The sequence below is a fragment of the Jaculus jaculus genome, chromosome 4 (assembly GCF_020740685.1).
Source record: "Jaculus jaculus isolate mJacJac1 chromosome 4, mJacJac1.mat.Y.cur, whole genome shotgun sequence".
Classification (NCBI taxonomy): Eukaryota; Metazoa; Chordata; class Mammalia; order Rodentia; family Dipodidae; genus Jaculus; species Jaculus jaculus.
In genome coordinates, this window is record NC_059105.1 from 108,838,224 (window position 1) to 108,858,222 (window position 19,999).

At 43.5% G+C, this 19,999-nt stretch overlaps 1 protein-coding gene across 2 annotated transcripts in view; it reads left to right on the top strand.

Annotated features, from left to right (window-relative positions):
* The window catches only part of Tgfbrap1 (transforming growth factor beta receptor associated protein 1), a 74,097-nt gene extending 54,481 nt beyond the window's left edge, over nucleotides 1–19,616 (top strand). For both annotated transcript variants that reach the window (XM_045147466.1, XM_045147465.1), the window contains exons 6-12: nucleotides 2,332–2,673; nucleotides 4,948–5,005; nucleotides 8,412–8,555; nucleotides 11,008–11,154; nucleotides 11,969–12,128; nucleotides 15,074–15,507; nucleotides 17,015–19,616. In XM_045147466.1, coding sequence (XP_045003401.1) covers nucleotides 2,332–2,673; nucleotides 4,948–5,005; nucleotides 8,412–8,555; nucleotides 11,008–11,154; nucleotides 11,969–12,128; nucleotides 15,074–15,507; nucleotides 17,015–17,191 — 1,462 coding nt within the window. In that variant the 3' untranslated portion in view covers nucleotides 17,192–19,616. The remainder of the gene's footprint in view (nucleotides 1–2,331; nucleotides 2,674–4,947; nucleotides 5,006–8,411; nucleotides 8,556–11,007; nucleotides 11,155–11,968; nucleotides 12,129–15,073; nucleotides 15,508–17,014) is intronic.
* The last annotated feature ends 383 nt before the right edge of the window (nucleotides 19,617–19,999 follow it).

The window sequence follows — 19,999 nt, forward strand, 5'->3', positions numbered from 1 at the left end:
TTGCAGGAAATGAAGTTATACATGCTGTGGCACTAATCTTTATCCCATGAGAGCACTGCCTTGGTGTAAGTTTTGAGACCTCAAGTAAACTGGCATTTAGGAAGTTCCAGAAGGATCTACACATCTCAGAGGACTTAGTGGAACCCTCTCTGCTGGACTGTTCCCTGCTGTTCCTTGCCTTGCCTTAAGGATGACCGATTACACACTACCCAGGCATGTGCTGATATCCATTGCAGCTCTGATCTGGTCCTCTGTTACAAAATTGGTTGTAGAGAACAGGTTTCTGAGTAAATAGAGTGTCATCACTTGAGGAAAGGTGTCCAATATCACTTTATCTCATACCAATCCAGTTGCTGTTACCCTCTGTTTCTAGAAAGGTGGGCAGTGTTTCAGTTTAAGTAGGTTCCCTGCCCCTTTAGACTTCAGCTCTTTGCCATTGTGTCTTGCTCTTCTATGCAGTGTCAAAAACCTTGATACTCATGTCATGGTGCATGCCAGTACATGTCATGGTTCATTCTGTGATACCAGGTGAATGATCACAGGTACATGACTAGAAAAGTCCGGTTTGGTGAGAGAAAAGCTGCATCTATCAGTCATTAGGACTTGGCTCCTACACTTCAGTACATTACCAGCCTCTCGATAGTTTAACTTCTGACTGCTCACCTTGTCAAAAGTGTGACACAGAGAAAAAAAGATTCCGTCTTTCTTCCTGTTCCCCTAGCACACATTGCTAATAACTCATTTGTCATACTGGAACACATCCTTAGACTCACCCCAGAATTGTATCACAGGCCATACTGCCAGCTTGTTATCTTTGGTACCCATCTTCATGTCGTGGACATATGCTGCTTGCCCTGCAACCAGTGGATTTGGCTCTTTCATTGAGCCATTGTGGGCCAAGCATTAGAATGAGGGACACAAGCACAAGGCAGGACAGGGCTATGCAACTGCGGGGAAGGAACCTCTTTCATCACAGTGGAGGTACCATGCTGCCCAGAGAGCAATGCATGGGCTCACGTTGGCCAGTAGAGGGCTCTCCCTTCACCAATTTCACCCTGATCTCAGCAGAAGTTTCCGTATGAGGAGTTTTACTGTAGGCCTGGGTATCTTGACTTTGGCATTCTTGATGTTTAGGCCTGCTGGTACTTTTTTGTGTGTTGGACAGGCAGCTGTCTGGTGCATTGTAAGGTGTTAATTCCAGGCTTCTACCTGGTAGACATCAGTAGCAGCATGTCCCAAGTTATGACAAAATTATCCACAGTCATGTCAAGTTCAAATGAAGCAACACTGCTTCCTGATGAGAGCTGCTGCTCTAGCAACAGCAGTCGAAGAAGCATGGCCATGACATTGGCTAGGTCAGTGGATATAGCTAATGTGCCCAGTGTGAGAGGGATGGTTACTAGTTTGAGACTGCGTAGGAAGGACCTGAATGTCAAGCTGAGAGGAGAGCATGAGAGTACAGAGTGGAGTGAAGGCAGAGAGTTAGAGGTAAAGCTAGCACAATGGAAGATGGATGGTAGAGCTTGACTCAAGGCAAATACAGGAATATCATAGACAGTGCCTTCTGGGTCCTCTGCCTTCAGTCTAGGATCGTGATAGCCCCTGCTTCTGTTCCCTTGAGAGGTTTCCTGTAGGTGGGCCAGGATGGAAATTACAGCTCCACAAGGGCTCTGTTTATTGCAACAGGACCAGTAGGCTGGAGGGGAGAAGACACAAAAATCCCAACAATGAATCAGAGAGGGGACATCACTTAAATATAGCTTCCTAGGACTTAAGCATTTAGGATGCAGTGCTGGCCAATTCAAAGTTGTATCCTCACATTCTGCTCTGAAATTCTATCAAGAGTCACAACAAAAATTGCTCCATAAACATTTGTGTCTTATGTTGCCAGACCATTGCTAGGTACATTGTAAGTTAGATTTCTATAAAGTTCCTTTATTAAGGACCATTGAGCAGTCTGTAATTTAGTGTCAGGAAGATGCCACTTTCTAAAGAACCATGAGGCTGTCTTGGCTCAGGCTGATTTTGCATTATCCTAAGTGTGGCTCTTTCTAATGTGGTTCTGAGGGAACTCAGGGCTCTCTATATCTTCTTCACAGTGCATATGTCTTGATGTTGCACTACTCGCCTTTGTCCCCTCTCTACTTTGTGGAACCAGGTTTGCCAGTGTTTAATCGCACTTGGAGATTGGGATTATCGCTTAAAGTGTTCACCCTGTGTCTACCCCCTTTAACATGTGCCCATGGGCACTGCCTCAAGTGTCGTTTTGTGCGCCTATGTGTACTCTCTCTCTCTCTCTTTGCTTCATTTAGTTTGACACTGTAATTGCAGAAGCGGCCAGCTGGATGTCCGGGAGCTGATCTCTCTCTACCCTTTCCTGTTGCCCACCTCCTCTTCATTCACCCGGTCTCACCCTCCTCTTCACGAGTATGCAGACCTGAACCAGCTGACCCAGGGTGACCAGGAGAAGGTAGCCAAGTGCAAGCGCTTCCTCATGAGCTACCTGAATGAAGTCCGTAGCTCAGAGGTCGCAAATGGCTACAAGGAAGACATTGACACAGCTCTGCTCAAGCTGTATGCAGAGGCCGATCATGACAGCCTGCTGGACCTCCTGGTCACTGAAAACTTCTGCCTGCTGACAGATAGTGCTGCCTGGCTGGAGAAGCACAAAAAGTGAGTGGGACTTTCTGCCTCCCCTTCTGCACTCCATGAGGCCTCTGCTCCAGAGGGAGGCTGCTGTGAGGTGAAGTTTGCTCAGGTAGCATGGTGTTTGACCAAGAATTCATAGTGACACTATCATTCTAGTCTAAGGGGTCTTAGAAATATTCACTCTTATTCCTCAGTATTGAAGAGCACAGTTTAGAGGTCACCTTGTGGTTTGTTAGCAGAGCTCATTCTGTTGTCACCTTCTGAGTCAACGTTGAAGATGACACATAATAGGTAGTAAAATGGTGCCCTTGAGTTTCCAGTGGTCAAATCGATTAGATAGACATCTAGATAAATATCTGAGAAAGAAGCCTTCTTGGTGTTGTTAGTACAAGGTAATGGTTTAAAACTGTGCCTTCATTATACCCAGAAGTTAACTGACAGCATTAGATTCCTGGGCAGTGAACACACTCTGATCAGCTTGGTTAGGGCTAACAGCTCCTGAAGAGTAGTTTTGGCTATGATTTTTGTTAAGAATCTGAAGTGGCCAGCTGTGGGGGCTACCACGCTCGATCTCATTGGGTGTCTGGAATGGCGTTGGCTTCTGCAACGCTGTGAGCTCTTTCTGTAGCTTCTGTGGTGAACTCCCTACAGAGTGAGAGTGCAGGCAGTGTGTCTGTTGTGCAAAATGCTTGCAACAGAACTATTTCAGAATTCACAGTTGTTCAGATTTTGGAACATTTTTGTAGATTTAAATAGTTTAATATAGCCTAATGTGAACATCCAAAATTAAATAAATTACTTTAAAACCTGAAACTTTCTGATCATCAAGTAGGTCTTTAAAGTTTCAGATTTTGACATATTTGGGATTTTGGGTTTCCAGAGTGAGGATGCTCAGCATGTATGTTGTTTTGGATACAGAATGCACTGACTGGTGGTAGTGACTCAGGTACTAGGACCTGGAGAGGTGGTATAATGTCCCAGAGGGTTCAAAGAGAAGGCTTCCAGCTGACACTTCAGTGTCTTGAGAGTTTGTTCTTTGAGGGTAGGACCTGACCTCTTACTGAGTCCCCTGCTGGGGAGGAGGAGGACCAGGCTCAGGTGCTGTGCAGATTTGGCAGGACATGAAGGGCTCAGCCCCCACTCAGTGTCCATGTACTTGCTTGTCCTTCCCACTCACAGAGGAGAAATTGGATGGCTGGGGAAAGGAGTCTACTTGCTCACATTCATGGAACTCATAAGCTATGAAACCTGACTAAAGCCCTGGTCCCTGACCTCCAGAGCCCTGACCCTGATGTCTGGATGGCTGCACACTGTTGCTGTTGCCATGTGCTGCTGCTGTTCGTGTGGAAAGGCTCAGGCATCTATTTCTCATTTCACTCTAGCCCAGGCTGACCTAGAATTCATATTGTAGACCCAAGCTGGCCTTGAGCTCAAAGCAATTCTCCTACTTCTGCCTCTGGGATTAAAGGCATATGCCACTATGCCCAACTTTTCTGTACTACCTTTTTTTTTTTTTTTTATGAGAGAGAGAGAGAGAGAGAGAGCGAGCAAGCAAGCATGGGGGGAGGGAGGGAGAGAATTGGCCCAGGGCCTCTAGCCACTGCAGTTGAACTCCAGACATGTGTGCTCCCTAGTGCACATGTGCAACCTTATGTCACTTTGTGCATCTGGACCTGGAGAGTTGAACATGAGTCCTTAAGCTTCACAGCCAAGTGCCTTAACCGCTAAGCCATCTCTCCAGCCCTTTGTACATTTTAAAAAAATATTTTCATTTATTGATTTGAGTTAGAGAGAGAGAAAGAGGCAGACAAAGAGTGCACCAGTGCCTCCTGCCACTGTAAATGAATTTCAGATGCATGCACCACTTTGTGCACCTGGCTTTATGTTGATACTGAGGAATTGAATGTGGGCTGCCAGGCTTTGCAAACAAGCACCTCTAACTATTGAGCAAACTCCCTGGCCTCCTCTGTACAATTAATACTTTCTAATGGACTGATAGTGGCTAACTGGGGAAATGGGGAAATATATTTGAAGCAAATTGGAAAGCAGTTCCAAACATGATATTTTGTTAAAGTTTTTTCCCTCAGATCTTCTTAGATTAAAATCTAAGATTTTATTTTTGGAGATTCATAGAGCGTGTGCTTTTTAGTATAGTAAGTAAAATAGACAGAAATGAACAACCTTGTGTAGTGTGAAAGTAGCTGTTGAACTCTGGTAGGGCTGGTAACAGGGATGTTGGGCTAGGGGCCCGCCTGCAGGGGGCAGCAGGGAGAAGTGTGACATCAACTTCTCTTCCAGGTACTTTGCACTTGGACTGCTCTACCATTACAATAACCAGGACGCTGCTGCGGTTCAGGTGAGTTTGAAAGCTTGTTAGCATCATTTTAAAACTAGTTACATTTAGTTCCGTGTTATTTTTTAAAAAAAATCACCAGCTCAGAAGTTGCCCTGGCCTAATTATAAACTTTAGAACAAAACCACTATTGTCTTCAAAGTGAATTCTTTGAGAATACTGATAAGCAGTTTTATCTCCATACTTGATCTTAGCCACAAAGATGAGAAGTGACATCTTTAAGTTTCTTTAAAGAATGTTATTGAGGTTGAGTTTGTGCTGAAAAAGAAAATACTGTTGTCATTTCATCTTTTTTAAAAAAAATTGACTTGCAATTGTGTACATTTATAGATTCAGTGTAGCAACTTGATACATGCTTGTGGTGTGCCGTGATCAAGTCAGGTTCTTACTTCAAGCACCTCTGCTTTAGTGTTTATAAAATATGCAATAAATTGTAAATTTTATTCACCCTAGTGAGCTATGAAACACTAGGAATTACTTACCTACCCCATACCAAGCTTCTCTCTTCCTCATGTCCTACTTTTCTAACTTCTAATAACCACTATTTTATTCTAATTTTATGAAAGCATCTTGAAAATATTAAGTTCTTGCTGAGGCATATGGTATCACTACCTCATCAGAAAATTAGATTATCAAGAAGCAGTTGTACTTTAATGTCCAGTGTTAATGATGACACCCATTGCTAGTGAGCTGGTCACCAATCCAGAAGTGAGCTTGGTCAAGTTCATGCCCCTGTTCAGGGATGAGGTGGAATTTGAAGACCATGGGGAATGTGGTGCCTGGCTCAAATGGCATTGATGTGTTAGCTTTGTCTCTTGTCTTGAGTCTCAAACCTTATCCTGATCTTGACAAAGCCTCTTATGCCCGCAGGAGACTTGTTCCCTTCTGTTCCTTGTTACCTCTGCAATTACACTTGGTGTCAGATCCCTCATGAGCATTTTGTTTTGTTGTGTGAGATACCAAAACACCAGCTATATTTACCAAAGTATCCCGAGTTCCATGGCATTGTCAATATCAAACATACAGCTGGTCTTTGGTTGCTTTGCCAATCCATCAGGATAACATAATTGCAGAGCAGAGTACAAGAAGAAAATGAGTTCCCATTAACATGTACCCCAAGGCCAAGATAAAATTTTATTTTTAAAAGCATGGTAGTGCTTTTAGAATTACACAGCATGATATGAGAATTGTAATAATATTAGCATAGTTACACAGAAAATATAGAGTAAATCTTCATATGTGGCAGAAATTCTATTAAAAATCAGCACTTTTCAGTGTATATAATAATCAGGCTATTTGGTTTGAGGAATTCAGTTTGAGCACCCCTGATCACATCTGATTTGGAGGGGATCACAAGCATTTCTGATTTAGACTGTTTTAGATTTTGTAATACTTGCATGTACAAAGTGAGTTATCTTGAGGATTAGTCCTAAGTCTAAATGCAAACTACATTTATGTTTCATGTGTCTCTTGTATACATACTGTAAGTGATTTATAAAATTTTTCTATATAATTTAGGACATGAAACAAAGTTTCATGATGTGAAATCTCCCACTTTCAGGATCATGTCAACACTCAAAAAATTTTGAATTTTGGCACATTTTGGGTTTCCAGGTTTATTTCTCAAAATAAGTTAAACTTACATTTGTACTTCCTGTTTATACTGTCAGGAAGACATCACAATTACCTTTAAAAAGATTATATAAAATTGAGTTGTCACAAAAACTTGTATGAGAACCCAAGGTAGTTGTGACAAAACAATAACAAAATTTAAGGAAACCGATTTCTTTTATAATTAGAAAGTACTAAAATTGAGATCAGCTCCTTAAAAATTAAACTGTGTATCACACTTCACATTTCTTCCCAGGAAATAAACAAATTCGCAACACTTTCCCCCGCCATCATTGATTTGCTCTGAAAGTACATTTATGCAATGCACTTTTGTTTAGTATCTTTCCTGCATCTACTATCTCCCAGGCTAGGTCAATGTCAATTCAAAAAATTTTATAATGCTTAAGTTTCTGACTCCTCTATTACCACTTTAAACATTTCAAAAATTTCAAATTATAAGGGCCAGTGTTCTTTTAACACAAAGCCAAACAGGCTTTCTAAAAGCCGTGTTTAAAAAAACAGTAAAATAATGTAAAATGTAGAGTCAGGCCTATATTATCAGATACCAAGCAAGTATTTTGAAGACAGAAAGCCTCTTACAAGAAACAAGGAGTGCACCAAATGATCTAAAGGGCATAAGCACCTCCACAGCAAGGTGCCACCCACATTACGTGCTACTCCTGTATGCCCACTGCTTATTCTCACCAACCTGATGAAACCATTCTGAAAAAGCATCTGGAAAAATGCCCTTAAAAATATCAATTATGTATCCTGGAATGTGAAGATGCCCCTTTATGATTACAAATTGAATTATTTTAATATTATACCATTGTTAGACCTTGAATGACTTCATGTTACAACATGTTTCTTTATAATTGTAGAGAAAGGAAAATGACAATTGAACTGTTACTTTAAAAACTCAAAATTGGGCTGGATGTGGTGGAGCACACCTTTATTCCCAGTGTTTAGGAGGCAGAGGTAGGAGGAGCATCAGGAGTTTTAGGCCACCCTGAGACTACATAGTGGATTCCAGGTCAGCCTGAGCTAGCGTGAGATCCTACCTCAGAAAACCAAAAACAAACAAAAAACCACCCAGAATTGGGCACCGCCTGTGTTACAACACTACTGCATCATTTTGAAAGAATTAACAGTATTTTTCTATTGTGAAAGTTAATCCTGATAATGTTTCACATTCACCAGACATTTTTTTCTGTATTATTTGCATCCCCAAATATTTAATACAAGTAGATTTTTGCATGGCTTGGGCATTCAGAGATTAATAGAATGATGGCTCAATTTTAGTTTTCAAAGCCAAGAAAAGTTGTTTTAAGACTGAACAGTTCTGAGTTCTTATTTATAACAACCACCATTGTCCATGTTTCTTCCACTGTTGTAAAAGAAGTGATCAGTTTCTTCATCAAAGCAGCAAGAACTTTGAAAAAAATGTTAAACAAATTTAAGAATTTATAACTTTTCATACCATAGGTATATATCCCCTTTTCAAGGTGCTTGGGGCCAGATTTCAGAGGGTTTTGCAGTTTGGAATAATACATAGGCTTTCTCTAGCTGGTGGAACTTCCCTAATCTGAAATCCAAAATTCATTTTCAACGTTCTTAAAACTTTTCAGATTTTATTATTTTGTATTAGGGAAACCTAAACTTTTAAAAGTTCTAAAAGACCCAGTAAAGACACATGGCTTTCTAAACTAATTTTATAAGATAACATTTTGGTTTTTTTTTTTTTTTTTTTTTTTTTTGCTGTGCTTTTAAAAATTATTACTCTTTTATTCTTTTCCAGTTGTGGGTGAACATTGTGAATGGGGATATCCAGGACTCCACACGCTCAGACCTGTATGAATACATTGTTGATTTTCTTACCTACTGCTTAGACCAAGAGCTTGTGTGGACCTATGCTGACTGGGTCTTGCAGAAAAGTGAGGAGGTAGGTACTTTTTAAATGTATTCTTTTTGGAATAGTTGGCAATACAAAATAAAAGGTCCTTTTAATTTTGGGTGGGGAAAGAGCTTCAACTTGCTTTTCCTTGTTTTCCTTGTTCCCCTTCCCAAGGGTCATCGAGGCTCAGGCTCTGGCAGAAGCGCTAAGGTTGGATGCTTCTGTAAGAGCTGCTTTCTATGGGGCCTCTCAGAAGCACAGCAGCCCAGCCAGCTCATCCTTCTGGTGTCTTCTTGGGGAAACAGCATTTTTAGCCCTGTCTCCACCCACCATCCCTTGTGCTGTGGCACTGTGGATTCCTGGAGTGGGATCAGGTCACTGTAGCTTAGTCCTAGGTGGGAGACAACCCCAAATCTGGGCCATACCAGGAAGACCATTGTACTCTTCTCTGTTCTTATCACCCTGACTTGGAGGCTATGAAGTGTAGCATGTGCAGGATCCGATTTATCTTGGAGGCTAAGAAATGACCACAGGGAAAAAGCACCTGTTGGCTGTTGTCTGTATGGGGGGAGTAGCACATGTTCAGGACAGAGGAACATGGACATCTTAATGCTTCAGATTCCTGTGACAAAGACAGCAATCATTTTGGTTCTCACCATTTAAAACATGCCCATTTCCTTGATTCCCCTTGGATGGCAAGATTAGCTCTCCTGTGTGAGATAGAGATAGAAATATATTCTTCCATCCTCCATCATATTGCCTTTGTGAGAGCCATCTGCCTTCACACTTTTTACTCACCATCCTTCACTTCTGTACACACACCTGTAGAACATACCTGCATATACTCCAACGGGAGGTGAAAGGGGTGGGCCTTTCCTGTTGCTCACAGAGGATCGCAGCAAAACATGCATAGGATTTTGGGTGCCACACAGTGGCCTTCTGTCATCTCGTGAATGATGTGATTCACAGATGAAGTTCCAAGGTTACATAGATGGCAGCCCTAAGACAAATCAAGGCCTACAGAACCCATAATCCATAGTCATAACACTGGGCCATATTTCTCTTGTTTGAGTACATGAGGTGTGTGCACATGCACGTGTACTTTGATAGACCCTGTACATGTGAGTGCTCTGGGGAGCTCTGGAGGATATAATGGCCACACTCCTATTTCCATGGAAGGCAGGATATGCCCAGTGTGCTCCACATGATGGGCACAGAAAGGCAGGCTGCAAGCTTGTTCAGGGAGCACAGGCTCAGGTCTCAGTCCACCCAGATGAAGTAAATAATCTGCCAGGTAGAACTGAGGTTATTATATGAATTTTGTACTTTCCATGTTTTTTTCACTTAACCTTTGTAAGAGACAGTTCCTATTTGGGATGATTGTTGTTTTGTGCTGCTGTGTGTACAGGTACACGTGTGTGCAGGCAGATGTGTATATCCAAGTGTGTGAGGACTTCAGTGAACAACTTTGGGCATTGCTCCTTGGGAATGCCATCCACCTTTCTTGAGGCAGGGTCTCTCACTGGCCTGAAGCTTGCCTATTAGACTAGACTGGCCACTGAGCCCCAGGGAGTTGCCCGTCTCTATCTTCCCAGCCTCAGAAGCACACGTCACCATACCTAGCACATTTACTTGGGTTCTGGAGATGGAACTCAGGCCCTTGTGCTTGCAAGGCAAGCGCTGTACTGACTGAGCTCTCTCTCCAATGCTGGACTGGTCCTAATAGTGCAGGTATTTGCTCCACAGGTTGTCAAGGCCTATTAACACAGAATGCTTCATTCTTTAGTTTCCAACCATTTCAAAAGAAATCTAGGCTGGACACATGAGGAGTTTAAAAATGCAGAGTGCTTTTTCAGTCGTCGTCGCCATCTTTTTTTTTTTTTTTTTTTGCATGTGTATGTACACATGGGTGTCCCAGGGCCTCTGACCACTAGAAACAAACTCTATGTGCTTATGCCACTTTTCATGTTCTACTTATGTGGGTAGTTTGAGAGTTCAACCCAGGTGGGTGTGCTTTACAAGTGAGCACCTTTAACCACTGAGCAATCTTGTCAGCCATTCTGTCTTGTTTTATGCTCTTTGTTTATTTGTTTTTAAGGGGTTGTATGAGCTATTACTCCTCATGACCATATCTTTTAAAATTATTTATTTGTGTGTGTTTAGGGGGATGCACCAGGGTCTTCTGCTCCTGCAAAGGAATGCCAGATGCATACACCACTTTTCTTGTGCGTCTGGCTTTATCCAGGTGTTAGGAAATTGAATCTGGGCCAGTGGGCTTTGCAAACAAGCACTTTTAACCACTGAACAACCTTTCCAGCCCATAACCATATTTTTAAGCACTTTTTTGAGATAGGAGTGACATATAAGAATTTTCCTATTTACTATGTCACCATATTTTGCATAATGTTTTTATGTAAAGCAGGAACATTCGGCAACAAAAATAAAGATGAAGGAAAGGTGATTGAAAAGTTTAATAACTGAATTGTTGCTCTTCCTGTAGATTGGAGTTCAAGTTTTCACCAAGAGACCATTGGATGAACAGCAGAAGGCTAGTTTTAATCCAGATGACATCATCAGCTGCCTTAGAAAATACCCTAAAGCCCTGATTAAGTATCTGGAACACCTTGTGATTGACAGGAAACTGCAGGTGAGCACATCTGAGCAGGGACTAAGACGTGGGGCTGCAGTGTCACTAGCAATTTAGGAGAAGGAACCTTGCTGTTCTTTTTTGGCAATGGTTCTAAGATCATGTTCCTGGCCTCTGGTCACTCAGTCTGTACTTGTTAATGTTCTGAGGGAATGTGAAGCTTTATGCAAGAAACCTAAAGGATTAGGCAGATTATTCTTAGTACCCATCTCATGTCCATTCCACTTCTTCTTTCCTCCTCTTTGTTACTTTCTCAAAGTACACAGAGAAGCTGCATTATTTTATAGAATACCTAACACCTTTACTTGTCAAAATGAAAAGTCTCCCCTTTACATGTCCTTATTCTGTGCATCAGCTGTCTGTTACTATGACAAAATACCTGCGACAACTTACAAAGAGCAGAGGTTTATTCTGCCTCGTACTTTTAGATTTCATTTCATGATTGGTTGCCTCCCATGCTGTTCTGTGAGGCAGCACATATTGGCAGAGAGTGTAGTGGAAGCAACACTGCTCACTTCATGGCCAGAAAGGGGGAAAATGAGATGAGGCTCCACTGTTCCCTTTAAGAGCACACCTCCAATGGCCCCACTTCTTACAAGTTCCATAGCCTCCCAATAACTCCTCCATGGGGACCAGAGCTCTAACACATGGGCCTTAGGTGGACAGTCAACATCCAATCTACCACTGTCTTTTCTGTGTTTGGGTTCTGGAGGCTTCTAGTCTATCAAGGGTGTCCTATCCACTGTTTTTGAGACTCTGCCACCACCTCCCTCATGCAAATGCTATTTGTCTGGTCAACCCCTGTCTCCTGCAGAAAGAACAGTACCACACCCACTTGGCCATCCTCTACCTAGAAGAGGTGCTGCAGCAGCGGGTGCCGTCCAGCAGCAAGGATGCCAAAGGCACTGAGACACAGGCCAAACTCCGGCACCTGCTCCAGAAATCCGACTTGTACCGTGTCCACTTGCTGTTAGGTGAGAGCAAGCTCAGCACCCCTCGTCTGGGGCTTCCATGGGGTGGGCAGAGTCTGGCTTTAGCAGAGCTTACTGTTGAGATGCCATGGGTGGTTCCTTGAGCCTTTTTCCTCAGGGTCGCCCTCATAGGCTTTAGATTTGGCTTTGAAGTATCATGTCCTTCTAGTGACTTTAAATACACTCCTCCCTGAGTAACTTTAGAGGTCCTTGTAACCCTGCAGGGACACAGAAGCTGTGATGCTAAAGTTTCTTGTGGAAAATGGTGTAGTGTATGCCTAAAACCTACACTTACTCTCCCTATACTACAAATTACCTCAAGATGACTTGCAATGCCAAATATAATGTAACACAATGCAAATGCTGTGCAGGTACTTAGACTGCATTGCTTAGGGTATAATGACAAGGGGAGAGGTAGTATATGCTTAGAATAGATGCAGTATCTTTTTTCCAAATACTGTGATTGCTAGCAGGTTGAGTTCACTGATATGGAGGACCAGCTTGGTTTGATCAAGGTTCTTAGACATCTGGCATTGCCCCTGGCAGCCAGCTCTCAGCCCATTCACAGCTCAGAGCCCCTGGAGTCCCAAGCCAGGGAAGACAGTGCAGTATCTGGGAGTAGACTCAGGCTTTCACTCACTCATAGTTGAAAAGGCCACAGTCTGTATATTCTAGAAAGTGCCTCAGAGTACCATTGGTATTCTGGTAGTGGGTAGAATGAGTACTTTCTTGCCATACTTTACATCATCAAATTCCTGGATCTTGTACTTACTAGTGTCAGTAACTTTTTTTTTTTTTTTTTTGGTTTTTAAATTTATTTTTAGATTTTATTTCAGAGAGAGAGAGAATTGGTATGCCAGGGCCTCAGCTACTGCAATGGAATGCCAGATGTGTGTACCACCTAGTGGGCATGTGCAACCTTGTGCTTGTCTCACCTTTGCATCTGGCTTACATGGGATCTGGAGAGTCAAGCATGGGTCCTTAGGCTTTGCAGGCAAGTGCCTTAACCACTAAGTCATCTCTCCAGCCTGTTTTTTTTTTTTTTTTTTTTTTTTTTTTTTGAGGCAGGATCTCGCCCTAGCCCAGGGTGACCTGGAACTCACTTTGTAGTCCCAGGCTGGCCTTAAACTCAAAGTGATCCTCCTACTTTCAGCTTCAGAGTACTGGAATTAAAGGAATTTCTTTAACAGCATTTAATACCATTTTTTTGATCAGTAGTCAGTCAGTTTACATTATTCACAATACTTTTGTTCTAGCAGCTCTCCCTAAACTGAGCTAGTGGACACTGACCAGTTGTCCCTAACAAAGTGCAGTTAGGTTCTTGCAAACCTCTGGTAACATTTTTGCCAACCAACCAGTGTGCCAGCTTGTTTTTCAAGTGTGTTTAAAATATATATATATATATATACATATATATACATATATGTATATATATATACATATATATACATATATGTATATATATATACATATATGTATATATATATATATGTATGTATGTATGTATGTATGTATTTTATTTGTAAACAACAGACAAAGAGGCAGAGAGAGAGAGATAAGGGGTGTGCTAGGACATCCAGCCACTGCAAACGAACTCCAGATGTGTGCGCTCCCTTGCACATCTGGCTAACGTGGGTCCTGGGGAGTCGAGCCTCCAAACGGGATCCGTAGGCTTCACAGGCAAGCGCTTAACAGTTAGGCCATCTCTCCAGCCCAACAAGTACATCTTTTTTTAAAAGTCCCACATTTATTATAAATTGTTAAATTATTAATGTCAAGCTCAGAATGAGCACTGTGACCCCACTGGATGGAGCTTGCATATCCACGTGAGTCTCCATAAGGCACATCCAGCCTCCTGGGTAGGAGCAGTAGCCAGCAGTGCAGCAGATCACCAGCGAAGGTGCAAACGTGAACAACATGGCTCTAAGTAGACTACAAAAAATGCATCCATATGCACAAGGTGGCGCATGCCTATGGAGTTTGTTTGCATAGTGGCTAGAGGCCCTGTAGTGCGCCCCCCTCCTCTGCCTCTTTCTCTAAAAAATAAAAAGTGAAACTTAGCGGGGCGTGGTGGCGCATGCCTTTAATCCCAGCACTCGGGAGGCAGAGGTAGGAGGATTGCCATGATTTCAAGGCCACCTTGAGACTCCATAATGAATTCCAGGTGAGCCTGGGCTAGAGTGAGACCCTACCTCAAACACACACACACACACACACACACACACACACACACACACACACAACGTGAAACTTAAAAATGCATCTGTAACAAGGGAGCACACGCATCTGGAGTTTGTTTGCAGTGGCTGGAGGCCCTGGCACGCTGATTCTCTCTATCTGCTTCTCTCTCTCGCTCGCTCTCTGTCACTCTCAAATAAATAAATGAAAATAAACAAAAATTATTAAAAAATGCATCTGTACAAACATGTGCAGCTATTTTTCTGTTACTGTTTCCTAAACAACACAGAATGAGTGTTGACAGATGGCATATTGCATTGTATTAGGTATCATAAGTCATCTAGAGGTGATTTCAAGTATACAGTATTGGTTGCTTGCTAATACTTCCAGATATCTTGGTGTACACATGGGAGAGTCCTGGCCCCTTTTCCTTTGGGACATGGAAGGATGGCTGTTGTTCTTTTGTACTGGGAATATGGGAGGATTGATGTCGCAGCTACAGACCAGGTGGAATGGCAGTCAGTGATTCTCTAGAGCCTTCTGAGACCATGGGCCATGAGTTTATTCTTGGAACATTATAAATAGAGCCCATCCTCTGTTTTCCTAAGACTCAGATTCTTGAGGTGAAAATTCAAGCAGATCTGTCCTTCACTCATCTCAGTGGCAGTATTTAGCAATGTGCATATAGCCAGATAGCCTGCAATGCACTCAGGGTAGCTTCTCAGCCAGCCCAGTCCTGCCTGTGTCTGAGCAGCAATTTTATCTGACAGAGAAGATCCAGGGTGCCGGCCTGCCTATGGAAAGTGCCATCCTCCATGGGAAGCTGGGCGAGCATGAGAAGGCCCTGCATATCCTGGTGCATGAGCTGGGAGACTTCTCTGCGGCCGAGGACTACTGCCTGTGGGGCTCCGAGGGTCGGGATGCGTCCTGCCGCCAGCGCCTTTTCCACACACTGCTTGCCATGTACCTCCATGCCGGCCCCTCTGCCCAGGACCTGACCGTGGCTGCAGTGGACCTGCTGAACCATCATGCCAGGGAATTTGACGCTACCCAGGTGCTACAGATGCTGCCCGGCACCTGGTCTGTGCAACTGCTCTGCCCATTCCTCATGGGGGCCATGAGGAACAGCATCCATACCAAGAGGACCACACAGGTGGCTCTTGGCCTAGCCAGGTCAGAAAACCTGATCTACACATATGATAAGGTGAGTGCCTGGCCTTTGCTCTTGCTCGCTTCTGTCAGCTCATGTTTCAAGCAAGGGAAGTTTATACATACGGAAAATGGCCTTTTCATCTTTTCTTTTTTTCTCTGTACAACTATTTGATTCTTCTCACCCAGATGAAGAGGTCTATGTGAGCAGACAATGTGGCTTTTCCCCACACTTGGAGACTAATGATCAAGAGAGTGTGTGTAGCTGGGCATGGTTGCACACACCTGTGGTCCCAGCACTTAGGAGGTTGAGGCACGAGGCCTGCCAGGAGCCCAAGGCAAAGTGAGATCCAGGGCAGCCTGGGCTACAGGGTGAGACCTTGTCTCACCCTTCCCATCCCCTCCAAGAAAACAGTGAGTGTGTGGAGAAAGTCTAGTAGTGCCAGAGCAGTGACACTCACGGAACACATACTGTGGATCCATTTGCACATTTGCCTTCGTCAAGTTTTATGTAGTATTTACTTGTATCTGAGTTGCACAGAGGACATGCAGTCACAACTTTCTTTTTAAATAATTTATTTTAAATAAATATTAATATTAATAATATGTAAATAAATACTTATTAGTATTATTAGATAATGTTATATTATTTATTTTATTATATTTGCATGTGGGGAGGTGGAAGATAGAAAAAGACAGAGTGGGCAGGCCAGGGACTTCATCAGTTGCAAACAAACTCCAGACACATATGCCACATTGTGCCTCTGGCTTATATGTGCCTGGGGGAATCCAACCTCTGTCCTTTAGCTTTACCTTTAGCAAGTGCTTTAACTGCTAAGCCGTCTCTACAGCACCAGTCACAACTTTATTTCTTTGGGATTAGACTAGGTTCTTTGAGGATAGCAAACTTTCTTTATCTCTGTGTCCCTGGAACCATCTTTGGCATGCTGAAGGTGCTGCATAAATGTTTATTGTGTGGTGAGGGCCTCTAGTGAGTGCAGGAGAACTCACTGAGGTACTTCTTGGTCCTACCAATACACTGGCTTTCTCAGGCTGGAGGAAGGAATTGTGCAGAAAAACTTTAACCTACAAACTCAAGTCTTGCTTATCAGACTGGGGTGGATGGTCTTGGCTCCCTTTCATTGGTGATTTCCAAATGGATGAAATTGTGCTTCCTATGACTAGGGATGTGGCACTAATTGACCAACTGACTTCGGCCATGTCCCTGCTTCTTGCCCTACGTTTTTTATGTGAAATGAGAGGACTAAGGTGTAATATGATGCACACACACACAGTCTCACTCAGCTCATGACTTTGTGAAAGGCCTGTGTTGGAGGGAAGATCTTGGATAGAAATTCCACACAAGCAGCAATTACTTTAAGAGCATTGTAGCTATTCACTTCTGTGCTGCTGTAAGGATGGTTCTTTGTATGCCCATTTGTCATGTCCTATTTCAAGAAGCTAGCGTGAAAGCAGTCCTTATCTGGGCTAATAGTCCATGGAGGCTAAGCCACTTCGGGGACAACTACCTTCAGCCTCTCACTCTTGCTTTCTGTTTGCAGATGAAGCTAAAGGGAAATGCAGTCCAACTTTCAGACAAAAAGATTTGCCAGCTCTGCCAGAACCCTTTTGCTGAACCTGTGTTTGTTAGATACCCAAATGGAGGGCTCGTTCATACCCACTGTGCTGCCAGCAGACACACGACGCCCAGCTCACCAAGCCCTGGCACTCGGACTTGAAAAGCTTGGCTCCAGGGTACCAAGAGGACTCCAAGTTTTTTCCCAAGCCTGCTGAATGCAAGGAGCAGGCAGTCACCATGCTTTGTGCCAGGCAGGACAAAGGAAAGGCATCTGAGTGCCAGGGAGATGCCATCCCTAGGACATGCCACCTCACTACTGACTACTCTTTGTGTGAATGTAAATGGGAAAGCCCTAAAAATCCCCCAAACAGTGACAGGCAGGGGTCTGGGTGACAGTCATCAAAGCACAAGCCATCTTTGAAAGAAGGGAGCATTGCCTGGGTACTCCAGACATGGGTGTGGCCTCCACCTCCCACCTCAGTCATGGGCACTGGAATTGTGACTCCATGGGGTCGGAGAGTAAAGCCCTGTCTCTCTGGGGCAAGTGTCCAGTGTGCAGAGCCCTGCGATGGACCCCCGCCTTCCTGAGGAGGTGTGATCTCCATCCACCCCCGGGCTCTGCTTTGTCACTACAAGTGGACATAGTTTTTGTTCCTTCTGCCTCATTTACCTCAGCATTCACTTGGGGGAGAGTGACACTTTGGGTTGCCTAGCACCCGGAGATTACCTAGAAACACAAAGCTCCAAGCATAAAGTCTCCCATCCTGAAGACTGCAGCAGAAAGGGGACATCCAGGGTGCAGGGTGGAGGGCCAGGGGCAGGTTCCTTTCCATCCATCTGTTGACAGGAGACACCTCAATGAACAGGTGCAACTAAATGTTTCAATTTGAACTTACATCATCTTTGTGGTTTTTCATTCAGAACTTCATCTGCCATATTCTTTACTGATTTTTTTTTCTCATTAAAATGTACCTCCTACTGAACACTTGGGAAATTAAAAAGGGAATCTGATGTGATAAGCTGAACTGAGGGAGCTGTCCAGGAGAGAAGTTGATATTAGCCTGGTCATGGTGGCAGGTAGGCAGCAGGCAGAGCTGCCTCTGCCTCCACCCCTGACCAAGGCACTTTTATTCCTGGAAGTTGCTTTTGCACAACCTTAAGAAGTCCAGCACGATGCCTTATCTGCCGGCATTCTTTATGCCTGTCCTGAGCTTTCCTGAGCCCTCAGAGGAAAGGTGTCATCCGTGACCAACCAACCCTCTCTTTGTTTCTGTATTGCCACAGACAAGCTGCAACTCTTGCCATTTCACTGCCCTCTTTTGAATCTCCTCATTAGGATGATCATTCTGTGAGGACCTCACAGGAAAGACAGCACACTCCCTACCATGAGGCTTGGGAAGCAGGCGTCAGATGGTTGCCCTGACAGAAGGGTCCTGGAACACACCCTCCCTCTGTCAGCCTGACTCTCCCTTGGGCCGATGAAGAGCTCACAGTCTATTCTTTACAAAATGTTTTCTGTACTTACAATGATCAGTGTGTCTTTTTCCTTTTGGGATTTCAAGTATGCCAAGAAGCAAAAGCATCCATGCACTGTTTGGGGGCTGTGTTAAGTGTCGTCTAAAGAATAAACGATGAAATCTCTTTGTAGCTGCACTGTATGCTGTGTAAATGTGTGCATCTGAAGCCAGGCATGAGCGTCCCTGGGGATGACTGTTGCAGAATGCTGCATGTCATTACAACCTGCGAATTGGGGTTCTATTCCGCAAGAGTGAGATACCATAATTCAGCACTGCACTGTTAAAGCACTGTTGTATCTACACAAAGGGGGTGCGGCCTTGGAAAAGGCTTGTGAATGCTCACTCCTAACCTGGGAACACTCTCCTCTGTTTTTCTCTGAACAGCGATCATCACTATTTTGAAATGTCTGTAATCCTTTCAAAGATTGAAAATTAAAGTTGAGCAGTTTCCCATCTCTACCACTTCTTTGACACAAGCAGAATTCTACAGCAACATGAAGAATCAGCTCATATGTTAAAAACCGTCCTCTCTAACATTCTCACACTTTCACAAGGTCCTTTTCTCAAATCCTGTTTATGAGACACATGGTTCTTTCTCACAGACCTGCTGTTTTGTGGCTGTGCCATTGAATAGAGCAGTTAGAACTCACTGATGTTCAGGCCTTTCCCCACTCATTAGGCTCCATGTAAACGCTCCAGTTACAGCAGCGTGGGCCAAGCTGTTTACAGTAATATTTAGTGGGCAATACTATTTAATTTTATGAACTGTTTACCTGCTGTTGCCTACCAGGTGTTATTGTAGGGGTGTCATATAAACTGTGGACACTGGGTTTGAGTGTAGAACCTGAGAGACTTGGTGAGCTGTGCTTGTCACCAAGGAGCACAGTGAGGTGGTGGCAGGCTCATACTGTCACATGGGGGCCTGCTCACAGTGGGGAAGCCCGTGTTCTCTGCTTGCTGTCCCATAAAAACCTTTGTCCCTGCCACTTTTCCTTTACCTCTGATTGGATCCCAAATACACAAATGTACAAATGTAAATTTGTTTTTATTAAAATCTTCTAATTCTTTCTTCTCACTGTAATTTTTTAAATAAAAATTATCTCGAAATGTTGATTTCCACACAGGCTGTCCCCTTTTTAAGAAGGTCTAGAACTTAGCTGTACCTCCTGGCTCTTCCCTGCACTTGCAGAGGGGCTTACTGCAGCAGCCTCTTAGAGTCTATCACTTGGCCAGATTTTAACCTCTGGCTTTGCAATGCACATACTCACGGTGCTCTTGGATGTTTGCTGCTTCAAAGAAATCATTTGTGCCCTGAGGAGATTTCTGATGACCTCCCTATTTCACTTTGGAACTGAATGCTCTTAAGCATGCTTCCCCTACATTTCCAGTCCAGAACATATTCAAGGATATAACATATCTTACCTTTTAAGTCATATTTCTTCCCCTAGAAC